Here is a 13,774-nt window from a genome sequence, read left to right on the forward strand (position 1 = left end):
CCAATGTCATAAAACAACATGTGTACTTCTGTTTCATGAGAAACTATTTGTTCTGTAAGCCTTCACCTGAAGTACAATAAAATAAATAAATAAATAAATAAAATTTGAATGTTCAGAGGAGTCAGTTTTATTCTAGATGTGAGTTACTTAAAAATCTGTTACAACCGGAAATTTGGAGTGTATACAGAATTTTTAAAAATTAACATCTAAAATTTATATAGCAGTAGTAACTTTTCTGTTGATAAAACTATACTGTTTTTCACTATCATACTAAATTCTCAATATGCAAAACATTTAATCAGCAATTTGTATAGGTCTAGATCTGGTTTTGAGGAGCCCTGGTGGCACAGTGGTTAAGAGCTCGGCTGCTAACCCAAAGGTTGGTGGTTCGAACCCATTAGCTGCTCCACAGGAGAAAGATGTGGCAACTTGCTTCCGTAAAGATTTACAGCCTTGGAAACCCTGTGGGGCCATTCTACTCTGTCCTATGGGGTTGCTATTAGTTGGAATCAACTTGATGGGAACGAGTTTGGTTTGGTGAGATCAGGTTTAAGTACATTAAACTTCTAACAGACTTAAAGTATTTATTGAGTGTAAAGAAAACATACAGTCTGTACAGTAGCTCGACATTTGTGGCTTTAACAGTCTTAAGCATTTGCTACCGTTACCCATTGCCGTCTAGTCAGTTCTAACTCATAGTGACCCTATAGGACAGAGTAGAACTGCCCCATAGGGTTTCCAAGGAGCAGCTGGTGGATTCGAATTGCTGGCCTTTTGGTGAGCAGCCGAGCTCTTCAACCACTGCGCCACCAGTGCCCCAAGCATTTGCTAGTCACGCTAAAGGTCCATGTTAAGGCCCGTGTTATGCAGTAATTGATAATTTTGGTGGGGCATATTTTTTCATAGGTAAAATTTACATACAGTCAAATGCACAGATTTTAACTTGTACTATTAGAAGCCATGTAACTTCTACATCAACCAAGATGGAAAACATTTCCATCAACCCAGAAAATTCTCTCATGAAGCACAAATTAGAAAAACCCTGCCCCAAGGCTAAGGTACAGGACTGAGACATATAGCTAATGAGTGAACCAAGCCAGTTATCCAACATCTATTTCTACATCACAACATAGCTTTTTTTTAGTTCCCTACTCCTTCTCTCATGCAGATTATAGGGCAAGTTATTTGATAGAATGGATTGCAGGGTCTTTTGATTACAGAGTAAGAAAATGGCCCTTGATGTTAGAACATAAAACCACACCTAAATTCAAAATGGAAATGTGAAAAATTGAAAATGTTTCCTATATAACTATTTGGACTTCTCAACATTGAAAACAAGAAGACATTAGAACAATGTCTCCAAAATCATGAAGGAAAATTATTTCCAACCTAGGATTCTACATTCAGCAAAATTACCAATCAAATGTTACAGTAAGAAAAGACATTTTCAGCAAATTTTCGAAAGTTTCCTTTCATTACACTCTTTCCCAAGAAGTGTCTTAACCCAGAAGTCTCCCTTTTTCTTTATATCCACTTCTTTGTTGAGAAAATGAAATAATGGATTCCTTGACAACTTTATTATAAGAAGCTAATGCAACTAATTCTGCGTAAACAGTTTAAATTAGAGATAAAACTTTATCATTATTTGGCTCTTGGAGAATTACAGAATTAAATCTGGTCAGTGTCTTGTGGAATTTACTGCTTAGTATCACTACAAAGGTTAGGCAGAAGGGAGCAAATTAATTTTGCTACTTGTTAGTAGTTCCTACAAGGAGGAGAAAAAGAGAGACGTAAATTGCCTTAAAGGGTTTTTTTTTTTCGGGGGGGGGGGTGGATAATTTTTGAATTTAACAGATTCATATTTGAGAACTACTGAAAAGAGTGGATATTTTGGGGCTATGGCAAAGTGTTTCAGAAGTAACCAGAGCTTTTTAACAACTCTGTGAAAGTTTGGAATAAAAAAATCTTGGACATTAAGACAATTACATGTTTGTCTTATGAAAACTAATCACACATAAAAAAGTATCAGTATTCAAAAATCATTATAATGATAGGGCAGAAGAATATTTAACACATGGAGAGAGATTACCAGGTATTACAATATGATAATATTTATATGAAAATACTAGATGAACAGATACCAAAATACTAATAGTAGTTACCATCGGGAGGTAGGATTACATACTTATGATTTTAATTTCCTTGCTGAAATTTTCTAAAGTTGCTGTATGTATTTTAAAAAGCATTTAAAAATGATATACTTCAAAAGGAATAAGAGCCTATTTTAACAATGTAAAATGAAGAAAGGTTACGGAGGTGGAAGAAGGCAGCCTATGTGATTTTGTATATGTGGTTTCACTTGATTTGTTCTTCAGTAATCTTTTTCCAATCATAAAGTCCCTTCTGTTACCAAAGAAAATCGCCTAGCATCCTGAATAAAAGTAATTTCTTTGTCAGTTATAAATTGCTTTTCAAAGATGCAGCTAAAAAAACTGATTCTTTTGATCATAAGTATCACTTAGTATTGTTATCAATTATTAACTTGCTATAGCTTGGTAAAGGAGTCCTGGTGGCACAGTGGTTAAGAGCTCGGCTGCTAACCAAAAGGTCAGTGGTTCAAACCCACCAGCCACTTCACCAGAGAAAGATGTGGCAGTCTGCTTCCCTAAAGATTTACAGCCTTGGAAACCCTACAGGGCAGATCTACTCTGTCCCACAGGGTTGCTATGAGTTGGAATTGACTCATCAGCAATGGGTTTGGTTTGGTTTTATAGCTTGGTAAAATCTTAATTCTTTGATTCTTGAAAAATCTTGGCAATAACGTTGCTGTTATTTGGTTGACACACACACAAAAAAAAAAGACAGAAAAAAAAAAACTTTTCTGATCCTTTTTCTGATCTTCCTGATCTTTTTTAATTAAGGGGGAAAAAAAAAGTAATACATGCACTGGTAAAATATGCAAACAGTTCAACAAACACTTACATAAAGGAAGTGTTTCTCCTAACCCAGATACCCAATCCTCTTCCTAGAAGCAATCACTGTTAAGTCTCTTACCTATCCTTCCAGAAATGTTTTATGCATCTGCAAAAGATATACATGCATATATCTTTTTCTTAAACAGATCGCAGCATACTGTACATATTCTTTTGCACTGTACTTTTGTTCATTCCTGATTCTTTTTAAAGACAAATTTTTAAGTGATATCCATATAGGACAAGGCTTATTTAAACTATTTCATTTAAATTAATAAAATATTTTACAATAATTCACAAAATTTAAAACATAAAAATTGCCAACCTTTTCTGGTGTTAACTTCATAAGTTCCATGTTTTCCATACTACGTCGGCGTCCCAACTTGGGGCGTGCACCTTTGTTAAAAAACACACACACACACACAAAAAAAAAATTAATTCATATAAACCAGGAAGCCCTTAAGATTACAAATCCAGCATTACTATGTTAGTTCTAAAGACTGATCCAGAAGCCCCTGTGGAGGGGGAAATATGTACAAAGCAGAAAGAATTCTTATTCTTTCAATTTGGAACTCTTAAGAATAATGATTTTCCATACCAGCTACGTAAAAATAGAATGTTCACTCCCTTTAAAATGCTTTGATTGAAGGATGTTACATTTTGGTTGGAAACTAACATTGGTTACTAACCTTACCCCTTAATTTAGAAAGGGCATTTTATAATAACTGGTTTTACAGTACATACACAGTCTCTTTAAAAAAAAATTGTACAGTGGTTTAAGTAAGTGAAAACATAAGGAAAAGGCTTTAGGACTTCAATTTTGAGAAAAGCAAAGAATCACAATAATATCCCCATTACTACATTGTTTCTTTCTAAGCTACCCCTTTCCATTTTAAAATCTCATAAGATACATTTACTGCCAGTCATGAACCAACTTAAATAAAAAGCAGAATCCTACAAAAATTTTTTCAATAAAGGTATCATTAAATAAAAAGAACTTTAATATCCAATCTTTTACAAAAAATCTAACAGTATTTAAGAAAACATAAGGAATATCTGATACGTAACACCCAGTTTAAGAAATGAAACACTACCCACACATTAAATCCTCCTTGTGTAACTCCGAAATAACCTCCTCTTCTCTCCACTTCTATATATTTTTATGATATATGGATGTATCTCTGAGCAACATGGCATTATTTGCATGTTTTGAAACTGTATATAAATAGAATCATACTGTATGTATTCTGCAACCTGCTTGCTTTGAGCAAACTTATGTTTGTAAGATTCATGCAAGCTGATATGTGTAGTTTAGTTTAATTCATTTTCATTGCCATTTTAGGACTAGAAAATAATTCATTTATCCATTCTACTAGTGACACACATTTAGGTTGCTTCCAATTTTTTGCTATTATCAACAATACTACTTTAGAAATTCTTGGAAATGTGTCTTGGTGTACATGAGCAAGTGTTTCTCCACAATATAAGTGGAAGGGGAATTATTGGATTTTAGGTTGGATACATTTTCAACTTTACCAGATGTTGCCAGATTGTTCTTCAGAGTGTACCAATATATATTCTCATCAACACTGCATAACATTTTCCATTACCATACATCACTTCAATACTGGTATTATCAATTTTTAATTTTTGTCCACCACATAGGTTTTCAATATTATCTCACTATGTTTTTCCCCGACTAAACAACACTAAATATCTCTTCACATATTTATGGGCCATTTGTTTCTTTTCATTGCTTTTGCTCATTTTGGTTGGGTTATTTGTCTTGCTTTTAATTCATAGAGTTCTTACACATTCTGGATACAAAACCTTTTTCACTCATATATGTGGCAAATATCTCTTCTCAGTTTGTGTTTTATTTCTATAGTTTCTTTTGATAAAAATAAGTTAATTTCAATGTCAATGTTTTCCTTAATGGTTTTTGTTTTTTGTGTCTTGAGAAATCCTCCTCCTCTCTGATATCATGAAGATACTCTCCTATACTTTCAGAGAGATGATACAGCATATCCCTTGAGAACATGGACTCTAAAGCCAGACCATCAGTTTAGAGTTGCAGCCCCATCATTCACTTGCAATATGACCTTGGGCACTTACCTTATCTGTAAAGAATAACAGCACCTACCCCATGGCATAGTGCGAGGTACACAGTGTAATAAGTAAATGCATCATTATCTGAAAAGTCTGTCCAATGCCTGGTATAAGTAGTAAGCACTCAGCAAGTGTTAGCCAGTCTCATCATTATTACTTTCACTATCTTTCACAGTTAAACTCCTTAACCCATCAAGAATTTATCTGTATAACAAATATTAGTTTCCATATATGCAAGGAATATAGGCTTTATATTCCATTTCACTGGTCTATTTGTCTATCTCTATGCCAATACCAAGGAGCCCTGGTGGCACAATGATTAAGAGCTCAGCTGCTAACTGAAAGGCTGGCAGTTCGAACCAGCTGTTCTGAGGGAGAAAAGATCTGGTGGTCTGCTTCCACAAAGATTACACTAGGAAACTCTATGAGGCAGCTCTACTCTGTCCTACTGGCTCACTATGAGTCGGAATTGACTCGAGGGCACCCGACAACATGCCAACACTACACTGTGTTAATTACTGCAGCTTTATAATAAGTCTTCATATTTGTAGAGAAAGCACTTCTCATATCTTGTTCTTCATCAAGAATGTTTTGGCTATTCTCAGACTTTTTTTCTTTCACAAACATTTGTGAATGACCTCATCAAGTTCCACAAAAGAATTGATTTGCTTGGGAGTGCACCGAATTTATATCAATTTGGAGAGAATTAACATCTTAACAACATTTAATCTTTCAATTAGAGCATGATTTATCTTCTATCAATTACTGAGAGAGATGCCTTAAAATCTCCCATTATAGTTGTGGATTTTCCTATTTCTCCTTTTAATTCAGTCAGTTTTGCTTTATGCATGTTGATGCTGTGTTACTGTTAAGCACAAATTTAAGACTTACATCTTCCTAGTGAATTGCACCATTCACCACTGAGAAATACCATTGTGAAGTGATCTCCTTCATCTCTAATAAGATCTCTTGCTTAAAATACATTTTATCTGATTAACATAGTTATACCAGCTTTCTTTTCGCTAGTTTTCACATGGTATATTTTTTCTATCCTTTTACTTCCAGACTTCCTATATCTTTAGATGTTTCTCTTGCAAGTAGTGTGTAGTTAGATTTTCTGCTTTTTTAAATCTAGTACTATATCTTTTAACTGAAGCATTTACATTTAATGTAATGCTGATACATTTGGATATTGGGTTATTTTCTCCTTCAGTCTGTTTGTTTGTGAATTACATTGACTAATTTTCTAATATTGAATTCACTTGGATTCTGCTTGACTGTTTTTAAACACACGGCTGGATTTGGTTCACATAGATATTAAGATTTTTGTATCAGTGTTCATGAGTAACACTGGCCTGTGATTTCTCCTTCCTGTACTGTCCTTATCTAGTTTATCAAGGTTATACTGTTCTCAGAAAGACTGATAAAATGTTCTCTCTTTTTTAGTTATCTATACAATTTTGTGTATGGTTGGAAAACATTTTCTTGAATGCTTGGTAGATCTCACTTGAAAAACCAACTAGGCCAGATATTTTCTTGGTAGGGGCCCTGGAGGCAAAGTGGTTAAGAGTTTGGCTGCTAACCAAAAGGCTGGCAGTTCATTCCACCAGCTACTCCGTGGAAACTCTATGGGGCAGTTCTACTCCCTCCTGCAGGGTTGCTGTGAATCAGAACCTTAGTGGGAAGATTTTAAATTACTGATTCAATTTGTTTTTAGGCATTAAGGATGCAAGTCATATTACATTCTACCATTAACTTTTTCTGTTTTTTCTTGATTCAGTTCAGTAAGTTGTTTTTCTGCAAATTCTCCGTATCTCCTAGGTTTTCAAATGTTTTGTCATAAAGTTATTCAGAATAATTTATCTTTTTATTCTCTGCTGTGTCTGTATTATGACCTCTTCTTTATTTATTTTTTCCTTGATCATGCTGGAGATTTACTCTGAGCTTATCCTGTGTTTTTTTTTTTTTTTTTTTTTTTTTTAACTTCTTAAGCTGGATATTTAGCTCACTTATTTTTGGCCATTATCCTTTTATATATAATACAATGTAAATTTTGCTGTATGTACCAATTTAAGTTGCATCCCACAAATTTTGAAATATACTATTTATATTACCATTTGGTCCTAAGTTATTTTCTAATTTTCTTTAAGATTTCTTCTTCAACTCACTTAGAAATATATTTCTAAGTTTCCAAATAAATGTTTCGTACATTACCTTGTTATTAATTTGTACCTTAATTGCACTATTCTGAGGAGATGAAATTTATGCGATACAGATTACCTGAAATGTGTTGAGATTTGCTTTATTGGTTTAGAAAGTGGTCAAATTTTTGTAAATGTTTCATGCACACTTAAAAAGAACATGACTAGGCCAGTTGCTAGGTTCAGTATCCTGTATGTCTATTACATTAGTGGCTTTCACACTTTTCAACTGTGACCCATATAGGAAATACATTTTTCACTGTTAACCCCAAACATACATACACAACTATATAACCAAAAATTTCATGAAACACTTCTTGCCCTTATCACATGTTGTTTACTCAGTTATGTGTTTTGTACAAATACATACACGTGTGTGGTCTTACCTCTGCTAAATTCCTAGGAGCACCACTAATCTGAAAGCACTTTATTGGACTGAGGTTTTTTAGACTGTGCAAGCGGTATAAATCAAATTCCAAACCAATATGTAGGCAGGCTTATGAATTTAGATTCTTAGGGGAGATTTTTTTTTCTCTACCCTGAGCAACACCAGAAACAGACAAGTTTCTGTGCAGCCCCTTTGGCCAGCAGCCTGCCTGGCACTGGGAAAACAGTGAACAAAAGAGACAAAAGAAGTACTTGTTTTCATGGAGCCAGACTGTGGAAGGAGATGAGGTTAGAGAGGTAGGCTGGGTAAAGATAACATAAGGCCTTTTATCCGTGGCGAGGACTAAGGATTGGGTTCTAGGTGTGATGGGAAGTCACTGGAGAGTTTAAGCAGATGAATGATATGATTTACATTTTAAAAGAGCACTCAAGCACTGTGTGGAAAAGTCAGTGTGAAGGATCAAGAATGGAAGAAAGAAACAGTTGGTAGGCTAGTACTCTACTAAGATATTGGTAGCAGCTTGTACTAAGGTTGTTGCAGTAGAGATTTTAAGAGAGATTAAGGATATATTTGAAGGTAGAGTTTCTGGTAGGTTGGGTGTGACTGAACACCTGGGTGAATGGTGGTACCATTTCCTGAGATGAAGTAGACTGGAGGAGCATGTTTAGGGACAAAAAAGCAAGAGTTCTGTTTTGGATATGTTAAGTTTTAGACATCAATTACACATTCAAGTAGAAATGTTAAATGGGCAGTTACATATATAAATTTGGACCTCAAGAGAGAACTTAAGGCTGGAAATATAAATTTGAAAATCATCAATACACAGATGATCTGAAAGCCAACAACTAGATGATATCACTAGATCTGTGCTGTCCAGTATGGTAGCTGCTAGTTACATGTAGCTTTTAAAATTTAAACTAATTAGAATCAAATAATATTAAAACCTCAATTCCTCTTCCATACTAGCCATATTTCAAGTACTCAACAGCCACATATGGGTAGTGGCTATTATATCAGACAGAATAAATATACTTCCATCATCACAGAAAGTTCTATTGGGTAGCACCAATCTAGAATATAGAAGAAAAAGGAAAAGGAAAGAACAAAATAAGAAAGGAGAAATGGATGGATGCAAAATAGGGAGGAAAGGAGGGAAGAGGGAAAAGAGGTCCAAGGACTAAAATCTGGGTGCTATAAATTTAGAGGATGGAAAGAGAAAGAGGAGAGAGTAAAGAAGACTGAGAGTGGCCAGTGAGGTGGAGGCAAACCAGGAAAGTAGGGTATCCTGGAGGCCAAATGAAAAAAGTATTTCAAAGAGGGAATACTGCATATGCTGCTGAGAAATCAAGATGACATCTAAAAACTAACCAATGTGTTTGGTAAAATGGAGGTCACCGGTAAACTTGAAAAGTGGTTTAAGTGTCATTATGGGGCCAAAGTCTGAGTGGAGTGGGTTGAGAAGAGAATGGGAGGTGAGGAAGTAAAGACAACGAGTGCTGATATCTTTCTCAAGTTTTGTTACAAAGCGGAACAGAGAAATGGGTCTACAGATATAGGGTTTCATGAGGACAAGTGACAGCTTTTTAAAAGACAGAAGCTCTTACAGCATAACATATCTGAAAATTAAACAAAGGAAAACCTTTTATCCTATTATTCAATTACAAAGCATAGTCACAATTTATTATACAGCTCAAACTTCAGAATTTTTCACTGTATGTTCTTTCGAAGTCTCAATCAGATGCCTAGCCACTAATTTCTTTTCTTCTTTCTCTTCATATGGGTTTAGAGAAGAAAGTTGGAAAGATAAAAGCTACATTTTTCCGTGACTTTCAAGTTCCAAATGTGTGTCAGTAATTTTTTTCAGACTGTGAATTTCTTAAACTTAGGGACCATATCTTGAAAATGGATCTACTACAGAGTCACATATAAACGGTATTTAAAAACGTGGTTCTAATCGTGTCCCTTTTTATTTAATTAATCAAAAGTACATTTTTTTTTTTTTGCCTAAAATCAGAGACATTCTAGCATGTTTTTCCCTGTAGTAATGTCAAACCATGTCAATACTTAAAGGAAGTTTCCTAGGTTTTCTGAATAAAAAGAAGATAAAACAATCCTAAGAGATTGTACCTTAGGAAAAAATGGAAATGGGGGAAAAAAAGAGCTAAAAAAACCCAAATATAATACTGTATTCTATACTGATAAATTAACAGGACTATATAAAACAAAAAAGGTGTAAAAGTTGAAATTCCTATGTTATATATTTGCTCTGAGTATGGTTAAACATGTGTGATAAATAACTTAAATTCAGATCTTGAGGATAAGGAAATTGAGTTTTAGAAGACCTATTACTTACCATGCAAACTGTTATCAATTTCAATATTTTCAGACATTATGGAACTATTTGTGCTGTAGCTCAGACCAAGAACCATTTGAAGATCGGAAAGATTCAGACGTGCTGTTAGTTCACCACTTCTATCCCCAACCTACAATCACAAGCATTTATAATTTAAACACAGGCAAAGAATGCTGAAGATTAGTTGAAAGTGTTGTGAACCTAAGACTGGAAGAAAATTTAGATAAATGAAAATAGTTGTATTAGAGTTATGGGACTATGAAATAGTTTTATCATTTTTTTTTTTTTTTTTTTTTTTTTTAAGAATATAGACAGAAAAGGAAACGGGGGGCGGTTAACAGTGATGGAAAAATCACACTGATTAAGGGTAGGGTTGCACAGCCGACTATTGTAATTGCTGTTAATAAGTTGTATACCTGTAGAAAGTTGAATTGGCAAAAGTTGTGTGACGGATATATTTACAACAACAACAAAAAAAAGAGTAGCTGCTGAGGCTACTTATGTACAACCAAACACCTCACAGGATTTGGCTCCTTGGTTTGGAGGTTTAGGGTCATGGTTTCATGGGACATCCCAGTTAACTGGCCTGATAACATGTTTAGTGCTTCTGTTCTGCCTCCTAGTTTGCTGCATAATCCCTGGGGTCTTAAAAGCTTGCAAGCGGCCATGCAAGGCACAACAATTGGTTTCTATTCACCTGGAGCAAAAGAGGAAGAAGAAGAGTCAGGAATAGGAGGAGGATGTGGAATGTGCAGCTAATTGCCTCCATGAACAACTGCCTCTTTTGCCATGAGACCAGAAGAACTGGATGGTGCCCGGCTACCACTGCTGGACATTTTGATCAAAGATTCCATTGAAGAATCCTGATCAAAAGGGGGAAAATGCAGAACAGAATTTAAGATTCTTATGGACTCTAGACTTCTTGGAGCCATGGAGGGTGGATGAACCCCTGAAATTACTGCCCTGAGATAATCTTTAAACCTTAAACTCAAAATATCCCTGAAGTCATCGTCAAACCAAACAACAGTTTAGCTTAACTAGTAAAAAAGGTCTGCCTTGGGCATTATGCTCTTTAAGAACTATCTATATGTGAGCAAATCAACAACAGCAACTCAAAAGATTAGATAAGAACTTTAGGGGCAGTGAGTTTGTATTAATGAGGGAGGAACAACCCAGAAAAGGAGGGTGAGAATGGTTACACAACTCGAAGAAAGTAATCAATGTTACTAAATTGTAGGTGTAAAAATTGTTGAACTAGTGTATGTTTTGCTGTGTATATTCTCAAAAACAACAAACTAAATAAAATTTAGGGAAAAAAAGGGAAGTTTTTAAAATATGGCAGTATAACAGCTAATTACATTCTATGAATTCTTTTTCGTTCTCTAAATATTGGATTGCTCTTATTGTCTAGGATTGTATTAAATGATAATCTAGGTTATCCCATGACACATTAATTTGACATCACACAAATGAAATTTCCATAGAATATTTTATTTCTATACAATAATAGAAGTTAACATTTATTATGCCAGTGCCAGACATTATGCTAGACACTTTTAAACACATTATTTTATATATATTTTTATATACATTACCCCTAATCCTTAAAACAATTTGCAGTTATTATTCTCATTTTACAGACAGAAAAATGAGGCTCGGAAAAGGTTTCCAAGCTTAAATAGCTAGCAAGTGACAGAACTGTAATAGGAACTCCTTGATTCTAAAAACCATGTTTTTTCTTCTATACCATGCTACTTCTCTGTGTAGGGTTGGGGGTAGGGTGGAAGCATACTTTAGTAATGTCCTCCTACATCAAGGCCAATGCAAACATACCTCTCATCTATACCTCAAAATGTTCTGTGCAGCTCTTATGCCAAGAGAATAATAGATAATCAAATGTATTCGGCCATACAGGAGCAATCTGGAGAAATAATAGTTTTCTCCCCACTAATTTGTAAGTCACAGTAACACAGACAGTTTAGTTTCATACCTCTCTTGAAATTTCCAAGTGCTTTTCGGCAAAGTGCATTGCTTGATCATGATTTCCTAGCGCTGTGTACGCATTTCCTAAGCTCCAGCAGGCTCGTCCTTCACCAATTCTGCAACATAATTCATAGCTAACATGCAGTTATCTGAAAAGAGGACTATGTGTAGAATAAAAGCTATTTAGCAGTAATTAAAGATATAAACAATGCTTTGGATTTGGTCTTTCATATAAAGAGTATACCATCAAGATACTAGAGACCTATTAGAATACCCAGATAATACTAAACTCAGAATCAAGTATCAAAAAACGGAAAACATTCCTTTAAAAAATGCAAAGCATTATAAAATCTCAGGGGTAGGTTTACCCCATTTTCTTTCTATGACATCCCTACCACGTAATCATTCAGTCTGTGTTTGGACACCACCAAGGAGAGAGAACTACCCCCCTCTTTATTTTTAAAAACTGTATCAAAAATTTCTTTCTTATATTGAGATAAAAATCTGTCTCCCTAAAGCAAACAGCATAGGACTAATGATCTACAGAGATATGCTGTTTATCCATACACTTAAAAAGAGAATCAGCCAACAACATTCATAAACCAGAAGACTTCACATAAAACTAAGGACTTCTAGCTTCTCTTGAAAAAAATGGGAAGATGTAGCCATATGGGCCCTAGTTCCTGCCTGGCAGCAGTCAGCTGGCGTCGAGTAGCAGCCGCCCTTTACAGTGGGTGTTATCTCTAAGTTCACCAGAATTCCCACACTGACCCAGTCAGGTAGTTGAGTTTGTGACCTTTTCACTGGTCTTGGTTCAACACCATATGAAGCCAGTCTAATCCTCTATCACAAGCTAGGCCTACAAACAATAATATATGAAGGATATTATTGAAACGGAGGACATTCCTTTAAAAGGAATTTAAAAAAAAGACCAAGGAGACAAAAGGAAAAGAAGCTAAATGAAAAACAGAGGAAAAAATCTAGAGATTCATCACGCATCTATATTTTACCAAAATTATAGTAAAAAGGTTTATAACTTACCTATCATTTAACTCTTGAGCAATTGCTAAGTGCTTCAAATGATAATCAATGGCCTTTTCATAGTCCTGAAGTAAAGTGTATGTGTTTCCGAGACTGTAACAAGACTGTGCTTCTACAGCTCTGTCTTTAAGCTGTCGAGCCAAAAGTAGTGTCTTCCTGAAGAAAGAAATTAATTCTTACATAACTATTATTTTTATTTTAAGCTATACTAATCATAAAATAAAACTCTCATTTTTCCCTCTCTGCTTCTTTCTGCTGCCTTTAAAGTAAAAGTGTTTTAGAGCCTAATATCCTGTACTTTCCCTATTACTTTTAGACCAAATGAAGAGACATTTTTGGAACACAAAAAGACAAATTGAGACTTTTAGAATAAATGTGAGAGCCCTAACAATTTATTGGAGAAAAGGAGTTTTGAAACATGAGATCAAGTGCCCCTAAAGATTAATAAAGTATTTTTAACATTTAAAAAAATTTCCCATTGTATTAGTGATTACTTAAATTAAGAGGCATTTATTTGTCCATGTAACTCCTCTTTTTCAGTCATACTATTACCCTTACATTTTGTCAAAAATTTAAATACTTAATTAATATTCTTATGTGTAGGCCACTGGCCATCCATTCATGAAAAATACTAAACACTGCATTTAAACTAACTAAATTCCACCTAACGCATGGCATTATCAACGAGAAGCTAGTATACTGGTTAAGAGCGAGGACCCTGGAGCTA

General features: G+C 34.7%; 1 protein-coding gene across 6 annotated transcripts in view; it reads right to left on the reverse strand.

Moving 5' to 3' along the window:
* Positions 1-13,774, reverse strand: part of GPSM2 (G protein signaling modulator 2) — a 51,098-nt gene that overhangs the window by 14,309 nt on the left and 23,015 nt on the right. For all 6 annotated transcript variants that reach the window (XM_004388045.2, XM_023742190.1, XM_023742193.1 and 3 more), the window contains 4 exons: positions 13,048-13,203; positions 12,014-12,122; positions 10,024-10,153; positions 3,298-3,368 (listed from right to left, as the gene is read on the reverse strand). In XM_004388045.2, coding sequence (XP_004388102.1) covers positions 3,298-3,368; positions 10,024-10,153; positions 12,014-12,122; positions 13,048-13,203 — 466 coding nt within the window. The remainder of the gene's footprint in view (positions 1-3,297; positions 3,369-10,023; positions 10,154-12,013; positions 12,123-13,047; positions 13,204-13,774) is intronic.

The sequence above is a fragment of the Trichechus manatus genome, unplaced genomic scaffold, assembly GCF_000243295.1.
Source record: "Trichechus manatus latirostris isolate Lorelei unplaced genomic scaffold, TriManLat1.0 scaffold00204, whole genome shotgun sequence".
Taxonomy (NCBI): domain Eukaryota; kingdom Metazoa; phylum Chordata; class Mammalia; order Sirenia; family Trichechidae; genus Trichechus; species Trichechus manatus.